The sequence below is a fragment of the Carassius gibelio genome, chromosome B2 (genome assembly GCF_023724105.1).
Source record: "Carassius gibelio isolate Cgi1373 ecotype wild population from Czech Republic chromosome B2, carGib1.2-hapl.c, whole genome shotgun sequence".
Lineage (NCBI taxonomy): Eukaryota > Metazoa > Chordata > Actinopteri > Cypriniformes > Cyprinidae > Carassius > Carassius gibelio.
The window spans coordinates 25911730-25924642 of NC_068397.1; the positions used below are offsets into that span (position 1 = coordinate 25911730).

At 39.8% G+C, this 12913-nt stretch overlaps 2 protein-coding genes and 1 non-coding gene across 6 annotated transcripts in view; all 3 read right to left on the bottom strand.

The window, feature by feature from the left end:
- Positions 1 to 4007, bottom strand: part of cadm3 (cell adhesion molecule 3) — a 55393-nt gene extending 51386 nt beyond the window's left edge. For 2 of the 3 annotated variants that reach the window (XM_052549258.1, XM_052549257.1), the window contains exons 1-2: positions 3792 to 4005; positions 2418 to 2608 (exon numbers count right to left, since the gene is read on the bottom strand). In XM_052549258.1, the coding sequence (XP_052405218.1) occupies positions 2418 to 2538 (121 nt within the window). In that variant the 5' untranslated portion in view covers positions 2539 to 2608; positions 3792 to 4005. Of the gene's footprint in view, positions 1 to 2417; positions 2609 to 3791 lie in introns of all 3 variants that reach the window. The other variant, XM_052549256.1, reaches the window with a different exon arrangement.
- A 2969-nt stretch (positions 4008 to 6976) lies between these two features.
- trnar-ucu (transfer RNA arginine (anticodon UCU)) lies at positions 6977 to 7050 on the bottom strand. The gene has a single exon. It is a non-coding gene; the product is annotated as a tRNA-Arg (tRNA).
- Positions 7051 to 9585: 2535 nt separating this feature from the next.
- sdhc (succinate dehydrogenase complex, subunit C, integral membrane protein) lies at positions 9586 to 12442 on the bottom strand. 2 transcript variants are annotated; one of them, XM_052549662.1, is made up of 6 exons: positions 12357 to 12442; positions 11527 to 11586; positions 11338 to 11439; positions 11109 to 11170; positions 10601 to 10764; positions 9586 to 10082 (listed from the first exon to the last, which is right to left on the bottom strand). In XM_052549662.1, the coding sequence occupies exons 1-6, from the start codon at positions 12371 to 12373 to the stop codon at positions 9978 to 9980; spliced, it is 510 nt and encodes a 169-aa protein (XP_052405622.1). In that variant the 5' UTR covers positions 12374 to 12442; the 3' UTR covers positions 9586 to 9977. The 2 variants fall into 2 exon arrangements, with proteins under 2 accessions (XP_052405622.1, XP_052405623.1); XM_052549663.1 differs by lacking the exon at positions 12357 to 12442 and adding an exon at positions 12219 to 12318.
- Positions 12443 to 12913: the final 471 nt, after the last annotated feature.

Consider the following 12913-nt stretch of genomic DNA (forward strand, 5'->3'; position numbering starts at 1 on the left):
CATTATTTATGCTAAGTAGCCATTCTGTTCAGGATCATTTATAATGAGCATTACTCTAAAGATCTCTTAAAGGCATTCAATAACACAAACATACTCACACACACGTCAATAGATAACACACACATACTTCCACTTTAATCCTGACATGCTTTCACAAACATGCACACATTTCAGCATCACTGTGGTTTTACACTCATTGCATAAATCTCTCAGCATAAATGTACACTAGCATCACAAATAACTATCAAAATTTGTGTCAGGTCAGTGGAGGGACACAACAACATGCTTCAACAGACCACCAGCAACCACACAATGCCACAAACAAACAAAACGGCTCATTTTCCCTTGAAGTGCCTATTTTGATAAATCTGTGATGCACAGTTGTTAAGCCCTACGTAATGAGCCCCAGAGCTGTGCATTCCTCTTTAAAATGACCTTTCGGAATTTATCAAGCACATTATGGAGGATATCCAGATGCTTCCACCACATGTTGGGCTGCTTGCAGACATGTCACAGAGGATGTAGCACACATATCAGAGGCTACGGGTGATCGGTCCTACAAGTCGCATACACATCAGAGACCACATGAGTAATGTGGACTCAAACACTCACACAGACATCAGAGACCAGGGATGGAAACTCCACTAACACATACACACTTCAGAGACCATGAGCGATGAACTGGACATCTCTCACACACAATATACACACTTCAGAGACCAAAGTGAAAAGTTGTCTTCCTTACACACACACACTCACACACACATTCAAATCCATAGCCTACACCAAGGGCGGACCTACCCATTAGGTAAAGGCAGGCCACCGCCTTGGGCCCCCAAAAGCCAAGGGCCCCCTAAAATTATTTTCATATATGAGATGCGCATTACGCACTGACACACAGCTTTTACTATGTACCCCACCTATGGGGCATGTTGTCACATTTCACTTCCAATTTTTTAGGGTAAATAAAGAAAAACGTATATGCTGTAATTATGAAACAAAGCATTATACAGTACTTGTACTAGACAAGTGTGAAATTACTGTGGATAAAAAAATTATACTCTGGACCCCATGTGGATTTACACAATTTGAGAAAGTCAAAAAGTGTTACTTTGTGCCCTGCTCTCCCCTGCTACTGCATATAAACTAAAGTATGAGTTTCTTACATATGCAAAAAGCCTGCAAACACGCACACACACACACACACACACTTACATTCACATTAAGGATGCATAAGGCCAGTGGATATGCAAAAGCACAATAATGAATAATGCAGTGAGCAGCAAAAACAGCTGACAGAGTTTAAATGTGTGAGAGAGAAAGGACAAATCAGGATCGATACAAAGATTGAAAGAAAGAAAGAAAGAAAGAAAGAATGAAAGAACGAAGGAAAGAAAGAATATGAATAACATGGTTCATTACTGCTGAAACGATGACAACATCTAACTAAAGTCAACATTTCAACACAAACCTCCAGTTCACAATTCATAATGAAAAAGGAAATCTCTATCACAGTCATCATTCATGAATAATCATCCATATTTTCACTGAAACATTTGGACATTTGATGAAGATCTGTTCAGAGAGTACCCTAGAGAGTAACAATACACCTACACAAGCCAGGAGACTGATTCAGTCCAACTCATTGTGATTGTATAATGTACACTTGTGCAGCAATTATACTTCTACTTCAAATTAAAAGCAGTTATGATCTCCACTCATCAGTCTGCTGAAACAGTGACAATGAAACACAAGCTGCATTCCTTCGTGAACAAATTTAGACTTTATAATGAAAAGGATTTTATAAAGATATACTGTTCGGTCCTTAACTCTATAGAGAACCAAAAGCCACACACCTACACAAACCAGAAGACTGATTCAGTCCAGTAAGGATTGTGTACTGTGCACATGTGCTTGAGGATATACAGATCTATAGCCTCTATTTCTGGTGTATCTGTACTAAAATAAAAGCAGTAATGATTTGCTGACTATGATACATTCCTCTGATCTACAATCTATGGTGGCCCATAGTGCACATCACAACAAAATCTCCACAACACAATGCATAGAGCTAATTTCATTGTGTTGTGGCTTGTTTCTGATGTGGTGTGGAGATTTTGTTGTTTTGGGCACTACTGGGCCACAGTAGCAATTCCTTCTAAGTATGTTAAAACACTTTCTAATGGAAAATTAGCTGATACTTATAATATGTAGTCCAGCAGGATAGATAGATACTGCTATAGCTCTCAAAATAACAGAATCTTGTAGAAAATTCCTTTGCAGCTGAGATGAGGGGGGAGGGAGGTCCCTCTGTGCCCCACAAGCTTATTAACGGTTTCGTGATTCCCTTGTAAAGATGAAATCTGTCAAAACATGAGGGAGGAGCTGTGTGAGTGGAGAACGGGGGTGTTTCTTACCGTTAACTAAGTTGCTCCGAACGGAGGTCGCCAGAAGCATCATCAAGGCCGCGAGCGCCCTGAGAGCGGTCCGCTGGAATGCAGAGAATGTCATACTCTGACGCGCGCGCATCCCGCTCATCCGTCCAGTGCGTTAAAGCCAACAGTCCTCTCGAGGCAAGGAGAAGTGGAGAAGCTCGGCGAGGCGCTTACTGGAAGAAAGGACACACACATACACACTCATTACCAGACGGGGAGCGCCGATCGGTTGCACTGATGCTGAGGACACACACACTTCACTCACGCGTTGCCCCAGTGCGTCCATTGATCGTCTCGTGTCACTCACAGTGTGTGATGTGTGACGCAGTGATCGAAAACATCCCCTTCGTCACTCAGTAACCCTGAAAACGACTCTGAATCGACAAACGCAAAGTAAAAGCGAGCGCATGCCTGACAGTAATTGAGATTTGTAGAGAGCTGCCCCTGAAACCTTCCAGGTAGCCAGGTCTTAACACCGCTCTCATTTATTCTCCCGCTCGCGAGAGGAAGAATCACCTGTCGCCCGTTGAGAATTCAGCACGTAGCCTCACGCGACCGTGGCCCCAACCGCGCGCGCGCGCTCCAGGTCGGTTTGGCTGCTATTCCTCTCGCTTAGTGCTCCTTTGTGAACTGTGCAAGTCATGGCGGTGCCTGCGGGGCGAGCGTGCGATTGCGCGCAGAGATGCTCTGTATTGTTGTGCAACTATAGAGGGAGGCAAGGACGGACAGTGGCTGCGAAACTATGTGTGGATGTTCAGCGCGAGCAGCGAAACCTTGCCTCATCTCGACTGTTGGGATGAGGTGATGATACCTGCTGCAATTGTATGACACACGACCCATAACGGAGCTACCCGCGCAGCCTCCCTCACTCATCGCATCTTTCTTCGTACTTCTCCTCTTTATCCACCCCCACCCCCCAGCTGAGCACCAGTCCCGTTCTCACCCGCGCAACCAGGACGCCCCACCGAACCACGGAAAACAGTAGCAGGTGCACACAGTCCGAGCGCGCTGAATGCAGAAGGAGCGGCAGGGATGTGATGGGGAGGGGAAAAGCGAAGGGGCAAAGCAACCATCAGTGCATTAACAGTAAACCTAAGCACACTTTAACATCAACCCCCTTTCCTTCGCTCGTAGTTTAACAGCTCCGAGCTCGTTGGACGGTTTCCTGCCCGGTGCGCCCGTCAGGAGAACAAGCGCGCACGGATCCAAGCGCATTCCAGAGCACGAGCGTGCCCCTATTTACAAACCTGACAGGTGTCTCCCCCCACCCCCCTCAGCATAAGCGCCAGGACACCAGCGACAATAATACCCCTGCGTGTCTGTGTGCTCAAAAGGAGGGCAGATTACAATACGCACCGTTATAAGCGCTCCTCGTGATGCCCGTCGGCTTCGTCGGTTCTGGAGTGTCGGACCAGTCTATGCCTGCTGGCGCTCACACTAAGGTCCCAAAGGATCAGTCTGTCTTGGTTCCCGTTCCGCCCTCCGCTGTCTTCTTGTTTTTCTTGCCTTTTCCTCTCTCCACGGCTACCGTTCACTGCAGCAAAACAGTCTGTCTGAAAACACGGAGAGAGGGAGGGAGGCAGTGAGGAGGGATGGAGGGAGGGTGCAGGCGCGCGGGGTGGAGGGGGGAGGGGTGGAGATTTTAATACGATTTGGCCGTACCATTTGGATAAGAGGGCTAGACCATACTGCATGGGAGAGATTATTTTTATTATTGCTGTTGTTGTTGATATATATTTAGAAGTGCGTAAAGTTTGTGGCCTTAGTCTGTTTTTAGAGGGATCTCACGAAACGTATAACATTATTATTTATTTTAATATCCGTTTATTTATTTATTTGTTTGTTTGTTTAATGTTTTCCGGTAAACAAACTAAAACAAATAGGCTAAAGAACATAATCGTTTAGCCGACTATATTTATAAATATGAATTATACTTTATTCATGAATAATAATTATTGAGAGTAGTGCAAAATAGTTTTGTTACGCATTAATTAATTTGTATTTTTTTGAAGTTTAAAATGCAAAATTAATTCTAAATTGAGAAATTAATTTCTGGTTGAGTAAATGTGCAAACAAATTTGTTAATTTAGCCTACCTAATGTAGAAAACACGTTAAAATGTGCAATGTTTACAACCAATTAGAAAAGTGTAAATACTGGATGGATGGATGGATGAAATATGGTCCTCTTCAAATAATTTACACGGAATTAAAAACATTTAGATATACAGTAAAGAAACTCATTCATAAATATTTGTGTAATTTACAAAACGTCTGGGTATTTGAGATTAATGTTTTGTTTGTCAAATGGTTTGGTTGTCATGAAAATAATGTCACAATAAATGTTCACCGATCTGAAAATATGTATTATTTTGTTCATCCACATTTTCGGGGTGAAATGTAAGCAGCAGGGCAAAGATTTCCTGAGGTTCCCCCTTTATATATGCGCTGGTGGCGGCGTGAGGTGTGGTCTCGTGAACAGAGTCCCCCGCGCGAGCCGGGCTCTGGAGACCCCGCCGGCTGCTCGGGAGGCCCGCGAGAGGAGGAGGAGGAGGAGGAGGAGGAGGGGGAGGAGAGGGCGTTGCGACTTGCGAGAGGATTTAAGGATTAGTTCTGCACGCGGATTACTCGCTGTGCGGTGCAGGGGACGCACGGGGTTAAACATGGACGACTGCACGAGAGGCAGATACCCCGAGAGAGCAGCTACTCGGTCAGCGTGGCGGTGGCTCGAGCAGCCAACCGGAGCTTCGGGGCGGGACACTTACGGCCCAAATCACTCCACACTTGTGTTTAATGTCAGCAGCAGCCTACAGTCTGTCGGCTTTTATTCATTTCACGGAGTGAATAAACCATGACACAGATTAGACGGTGGAAAATTAATCCCTTTATGCGGTAAATAAAAAGATACAGTATGTTTGAAGTGTTATCACCCCCGCTTGTCTTCATCACTGATACGGATGAGACAGTAGTTACATCTACCGGTTAGGAGACTGTACTACGAACGTTCCGGGGTTCCCAGAAAGCGCTCGGTTATAATCATTCCACACAGAAATAGTTCAGCTTATCGGGTTGAGAAAATATTCAGGCAACTGTAGCCTATTTCAGTCTGCGAAGCGCTGTCCAGTGTACCTTCAGTTTCCAGTGTTTGGAAACAGAGCCCATGCCCATTTCATCATTTTATAGAGACGCTGACGTCATTCTCCGCAGAGCTGTGACAGTCCACGCGGTCGAGCGCGCTCGTCCGTGACCTGCGCAATTCTTTTTCTTCGACGCGCGAGTGTCCGGAAGCGCAGAAACCAACACCCTAGTTTCCGAGCGGCCCAGGAAGAGGAACGTCTCAATTATCAGTTTAATGACTTGCTGAACACCTAAAATCAAATACTGCACTAAAATGAGCCCTCATCTCTTTCTCTCTCCGTCTCCCTCTCACTTACTCAGCTTGCCTGTGGAGAGGAAAGAAAAAGAGATAGCTTAGATGAACAAGCCAGGATCACATATGAATGGTAAAATTGTAGATAGAATTTCAAAGCTGGATTATTCTGGTGAAATTGCCTCGTGTGGGTAGATGAGAGAATGAAAATGAGTTCAAAGTGGATAAATGAGTGAATGAGAAACTCTCTAGTGAACATTCACACTTTCAATTCAGATAAATGCATGACAGGGTGAAGGAGGGTTTCCTGGAAGAGAATTTCCTGTAGAGTTTGATCAGGCAGTGCAGAGGTGAGATTCCTCTCTATCTCTATTCCGTAATGACCGGGAAGAGCCAATCACACCGTTCGCTGAGAAATCAATAGGACACTGATGTCTCTCTCCATCTCTCTGGCAGGATCTTTCTCTCTCTCCCAAGTGCAATTGAGGATAATTCTCTTCACGTTAGAGAGACTTCATTGGCAAGGCCATGGACAAGTATATTACATCTGAACTGATTTGAGAGGGTAAAGGGGGCAAGAATGCATTAAAAAGAAAAATACTGTTTTAGAAATGTGAGATAAAAAAGTAAAAATCAAGCATACTGTGTATTGAAAGTTTCCAAACCACTGCATTTTGGGACTTGTGACGTTGACTTTCTTTTTAATTAACAGTGGATTAAAAAAAAAAAAAAAAAAACTTAAAAGTATAATACCAAAAGTGATTTGTTGGAATGCATACACAAGGATTCATTCACAAAAAAGGTATTATAAGATACATCCACTACATAATATGCTGCATCTCTTCAAAAAAAAAAAAAAAAAAAAAAAAGTTTTAGAAAACATCTACAAAACTAAGAGTTCTATTCCAAGCTACCAAACCGTTGCATATCGTTTGCAAACTGGTCAATAAATAACTGCAGAAAAAAACTCATACGCTTTTAATTTTTTTCCTAAGTATAATAAATTAATGTTTTATTATTGTTCTCATAACGAATAGTTTATTGCTAGTCATGCACGAGTGCATACATTCACAAAAATGTAATATGCATCGCACCCTCTGTGGCGGATGAGCATCGTAAAACCTATTTATTCATAAAAAAAGCCATCATCCCGCGATGGCGTCATTAGCCATTCATCTCTGCCGGGACTCGAACCCGGAGCCTCTGGATTAGAAGTCCAGCGCGCTATTCCATTGCGCCACAGAGACAGAGCCACATGATGCAGCGTAAAGCGAGGTTATATTCTGCATCAGTACCGCATTCTGCAGCATCAGGACCAGTGTCCTGCGCGTGCTGTAAGTGCGTCATGGGTCGCTAGGGGGCGCACGCGCTTCTCTCGCCTGACGTCGTGCTGCAATGGCGGACAGCCGCCCTCAGCATCCGTAAGAGAAATAATCATGCTTCATTTTGAACACTTTTTTGAAAACGACAATCGTAGAAGTCTCAGAAACTCTACAAATCCTCTATGTTATTTAAATTACTACCATAGTTCAAACAAACGGTAATTATTTCGCGAGGCATAGGCTACTCTTAATAATCATCTATCAACGGTATTCTGGACAAAACAAACATAATCCGTGAGAGAAATAAATAACATTAACTTTACCTGAAAAGCGGCGTTTTGTTGATTAATTATTTGTTTATTTTCAAATGAGTCCGTTGTAAGATGAAATAACCTACCTGTCACTTTTTAGATCATGGGCTTTCAAGCTCCTGAAAATAACCATAGGCTATACTAATAAAATACAAAGGCAGCTATTTTGTGCATTAAGACCCATTTAGAGTGAAAACAGTGAACATGATATTATAAAAACATTAAATAATTTGTATTCTGTCAAAAATGGAAAATAGGAAACTACTTTGTAGGCTATTAAATTAACGATGAATTCTCTTCAACATTAGAGTACCCTTGAATGTATAAATCTGAAGAGAAACATTTTCAATTCAATTTGTACAGCACTTTTCATAAATATTATTACAACGACGCTTTACAAAGAATAGTTCCATACAACCTCGAGGAGATAAAGGTAACAACATGAAGAAGAAATTCTGTAATGTACAGTAGCTAATTCATGACCATATATATAGATATACACACTGTAAGGAAAGAGAGAGGAACTGCGTTATTATTTATTTATTTTCATAAAATATATATAAGGAGAGAGTGAGGATGCATAATGTTTTAACTGTTAAACCTATGGCAATAATGAAACAAAAATAGTTACTCGGTACTCATCATTAATCTAATGGTTATAAATAAAATTGAAACATGTGTTAAGAATCACTATTAAACATAACTTGGAGAGTTCAAAGTATTTTCAAAAGACCCTATAAGGTCGCTAGATCTCAGTTTGAAAACCTGATGCAATACTGAAACTGAACATGATTTGTTTATTCTTGACCACAACAAGTGGAATTACAAGCCTTCTAATTTCAGATGCAGATAAATATATTCAGATCTCTTTAACTGGGTTTTTTTAATATTAAAGAGGAAGGGAAGTGATGAGAGACCAGGTGCTTTAGGACTCCAGGATGGAGTTTTTCAATAAACATTCAGTGTAGTGATTGCATGTAGTCTGTAATCCAAACCAATCCATTTTACGACATTACCATTTAAATGAAAAAAGCCCACAGCAATCCCTGTCATTACCATTCAGGTGAACAAGATTCAAGGAGAATAATTTAACCTGTGCAGCCAGATTTCAACATTTGGGTTTATTTAAAATACTAACAAGATTCTAATCACGCTTTCTTATTAGCAGTTAACTTACTACGAAACATCACCGGTACCATCATGATGACACATGAAGGCAACAGATATAAATGTTTTATATGCATTGTCTCAAAAAAGTATCATTATAGATGCAAATGCAACAGGAAATTAAATGGAGAAAAACATTATGTGAGTCATACTACGATCTTCACCTCTTCATGTCATTACTGAATAATGCTGGGCGGAAATCACACAACATTTGTCACATATACAGAGTCTAGATGTTTAATTGTTGAAAAGACTGCTCGATCTTGCAGGTTTGCATTGCACAACATCAGAAAGATCAGGCCTTTCCTATTGGAGCATCCTGCACAACTTCTTCTACAGGCCCTTGTAATTTTTAGGCTGGACTACCGCAATTATCTTCTGGCTGGACTTCCATCTAGCACAATCAAACCTCTACAAATGATTCAGAATGCAGCCGCACGACTGGTCTTCAACAAGCCCATGTTACGTCTCTCTTTATCTTCTTGCACTGGCTACCAGTTGTGGTTCGCATCAAGTTCAAGACACTGATGCTTGCATATAAAACAGCCACATGCTCAGCACTCACCTACTTCCACTCACTCTTACGAATCTACACCCCCTCCAGAAGTCTGAGATCCACTAGTGAGCGACACCTCGTGGTACCATCACAGAGAGGCTCAAAATCACTTTCCAGAACATTCTCATTCACCATTCCTGGCTGGTGGAATGATCTTCCCACCCCTATCTGGAATACTCAATCCCTGAATTTTTTCAAGCGGCAGCTAAAAAATCATCTCTTTTGAGGATACTTGACTTCATCATAAAAAATAAAGTGTCTTTCTCTATACTTGTTCCTTCTCTTCCTAGCTTATTTGAACAATGCCTAAAACATGGCATTATAAGCACTTCCTGTATCTGTTTGCATCTTTAATAAGAACTGCTTGAATATATCCAATTGTAATTCGCTTTGGATAAAAACGTCTGCAAAATGACTAAATGTGAATTTAATGTGAAGGGCTTTTGCAACCCAAAGTGAGTTTATTAAACTGAAGTAAAATCAAGCACACACAAGTCAACATATTTGGAAATACTGCAGTGACACAATAAAACAAGGCAAATGCTCAGCCCACTCCTCACATTTTCATATATAAAGTTCATTTTAAATGCCAAGTTAAGTGCTATGCCCATCTTTTCCAGTTTAGCAATGTGCAAGGCATTCAACATGGAGAAACACTGAGGATATTTTTTGGGTTGATATATATTTTTTATTTTATAAATAATTTTTATTATATTAATGTATTTGGCACTTCTAGACCACTTCTAAGACAGATAAACAAAAGAACACCACTTTCTCTAAGTCCACGTCTTCTTCATTTGTGTGTCATGTCTATGGATTTACATGGCAGCGAGACCGATCGAGGTGAGAACGGTCAAAGCTATGACAATGTAGCCAGAACGATAGACTTCAGGAATCTTAAAACCCTTCCCAAGATCCCACGCCTGAAAGAAAGAGACAAAGAGATATTTATTGTATCAAAAATGGAATAAAAACAGTAATTTTCTGAAATATTATTATTATATAAAATAGCAGTTTTCAGTTTCAATATTTTTTTTTATGTAATTTATTATTTTCTGGTTATTTTCTTATTATTATCGATGTTAAAACGTTTTGATACAAATATCGTTCAGTTAATTCACAGAAAATACAAAAGGATAGCATTTATAAGCTAAAAAAATATAATTAACATTTGTAAATGTATTTTTATCCATTTAATGCATCTTAGCTTTACTAAATTAATTAATATTATTAAATATTAATTCCTTTAAAAAGTCTTACTGACCCAAAACTTGTGAACCGTATTAGTTTTAATTTCACATTTAGATCACATATTTGGTAACATACAACTTGTTACACTGTCATGAGTCATTATCACAGCAGGAGAGAATCTGAATATAATTAATTATTATATATATGTGTTTGTGTGCGTGCGTGTGTGTGTGTGTGTTTGTCTGTGTACCAAATGCCGGATGCCGTTGAACGAGTGGTAAGCCACTGGGAAGGCCAGAGCAAATTTGCTGAAAGCAAGAAACTGGGGCCCAAAAGTCATGGAGTGAATCAAATCAAGGTAATACGGGTAACTCTCAGGTAACACCAACGCAGCAAGTGCAAAGACAGAGATTCCTGAGAAACAAAATATCAGCATCTATTTTTATAATTATAATTCTATTTTTATTGTTATATTCAAACAATAACTACAGTGATAACTATAAAGTTTTAATCCACATCACAGCTATAACAATAACAACACAGTGGAAAGACATAGTTGGAATCACTTTCAGAATCTTTTTTCCAGCTGATGAACAATAAAAACACTGACAGCCAATCAGAATCCAAGTGCTTGAGCATTTAAAGCGGCAAACAACATGATAAACAGAATGTTATCATGCTTTGATGTGGATGCTAATATATTTATCATTATATTTATTTTTCTAACATCCTTTAAACACAGTATTTATGTTAGCTACCTGAACTCAGTGCTACGCCTGTTCCTCTGTGTAAGATGGACATCATCATGGGGACAGACCACCTGAAAACACCAAAGCTGTTCATTCAATGTTTGTTTGTTTTTTGGACAATTTAGATACATTCCATTCAAAACTAATCACATTTCTTTTAAAACCAACATCCTCTCACATATAATCCTGTAGATAGTATGATCCAAACACTCCAAGAAGCAGACGTGTTAACACTCACTTGTAGATGCTTATATGTGGGGAGACAGGTCGGTTGAGTTGTGTGTTTTTTGCCCAAAACTTGTTAATTTCCTCTTTTGCTGCAGTTCCCATAGGAACTGCACTGAGAAAAAAAACAACAACAGGAGCTTTATACATTAATACAAATTCTTCATTTGAAAATGTGTTAGTGACACACAAAAATACTCACGGTCTGTAGAGTACACCGAACTGTGATCGTGACAAACACAGACCCTGTCGGGCCACCGTCCTTGAACACAAAGAAACCACATATATTGTTCATGCAAATATAAAACTGACACATTTTAGTATAAACTACATTTGCATACAGTAAAAACTGTGCAGCAGGGACACCTAGGTATTCTGTACATTTGAAATATCCCAAATCTGGCCTTTAACTGGTCAGAAAACGTTAGTACTTGACCTTTTGGTAATATGGCCTTAAACACTTTGAAGACAACAACAGCAGCAGAGACCTGCATATGAAGATTCTCTGCTTGTGTGTTTATATAAGTCACATAATACAAAATAAGTAGGCCTAACGTCTTCTATAGTTAATCCTAAAAATCTCAGCAATCTGCTAATGGAAGTCAGTGCATATGACAGGACTCCAGAGACGAGCTCAGACATATGGACATTACAAATAAAGTAACACACAACATACTACTCAGAGTTGTTATGTAATTATCATCTGGTGGCAAGAACCTTACAGACAGTATGAACAAACACAGCAGAATAAATTATTAAAATTAACATTTTTCAAGTATCCTGTTTTTGAAAGAAAAATAAATGGACAGAGAATAAAAACAAAAACATAACGCAAGGCTATAAAGATTACAGTAAATCAAAGTGCACTTGAAACTGTTAAGAACATCAGCAAACCTCAATTTTACGACTACCAATCTGACAGCTAAGATGGCATCAAAACGAATGTCACAACGATTAATTTCACCTTATACAAAAGAAAAAGCAAAACTGTCACATTAAAATAATTACATGTTCGCACTGACCCATACTGACCTTAGAAGCAACGCCATGTTTTTGAGCTTGAGTGTTCGGACGTGACGCAGCCGGATGCGCTATGTCACAAACGAGTTCACTCGCCACCGCCATTTTGGTAAGGTCAGTACATACGCTAGGTGCTTAAAGCTTCACTCTTTATTCATTTTTTAAAATTATTTTTATTGCAGAACTTGTTAAAACGTCACATGGATGCATTCTAACAAACACCAATAGTAAAAAAATAAGGACAGAAAACCCATAAAATGTGCTTGCACACATGCATCAAATTATGGTATTATCCACACAAAGATTTTGTTTTTTTAAAGGACAGAAATAAAACGGCAACGTATTTTAAGAAAATTTGTCATAATTCATAAAAAAATCTCTATTTGTAATTTGTAATATTTTGCAAATATGTCTGCATTTTCGATCTAAGATATCGATACCACCCAAACTTAAAGCTGAATAAACAATATTCCCTTTACTGAACTTAAGGGGATTTTTAATTAACTGGGTAAATCCTGTTAGCATAGCTTTCATGAAAGTATTATATTCCTTTGATGGGACTGGAAAAT

Excerpts from the sequence above, each read along its gene's own strand:
- sdhc (XM_052549662.1), bottom strand. Across the intron at positions 11,440-11,526 it reads TTCGGTGTACTCTACAGACC|TGCAGTTCCTATGGGAACTG; the intron begins GTGAGTATTTTT and ends TTTTTTTCTCAG. Across the intron at positions 11,171-11,337 it reads CCACATATAAGCATCTACAA|GTGGTCTGTCCCCATGATGA; the intron begins GTGAGTGTTAAC and ends TGGTGTTTTCAG.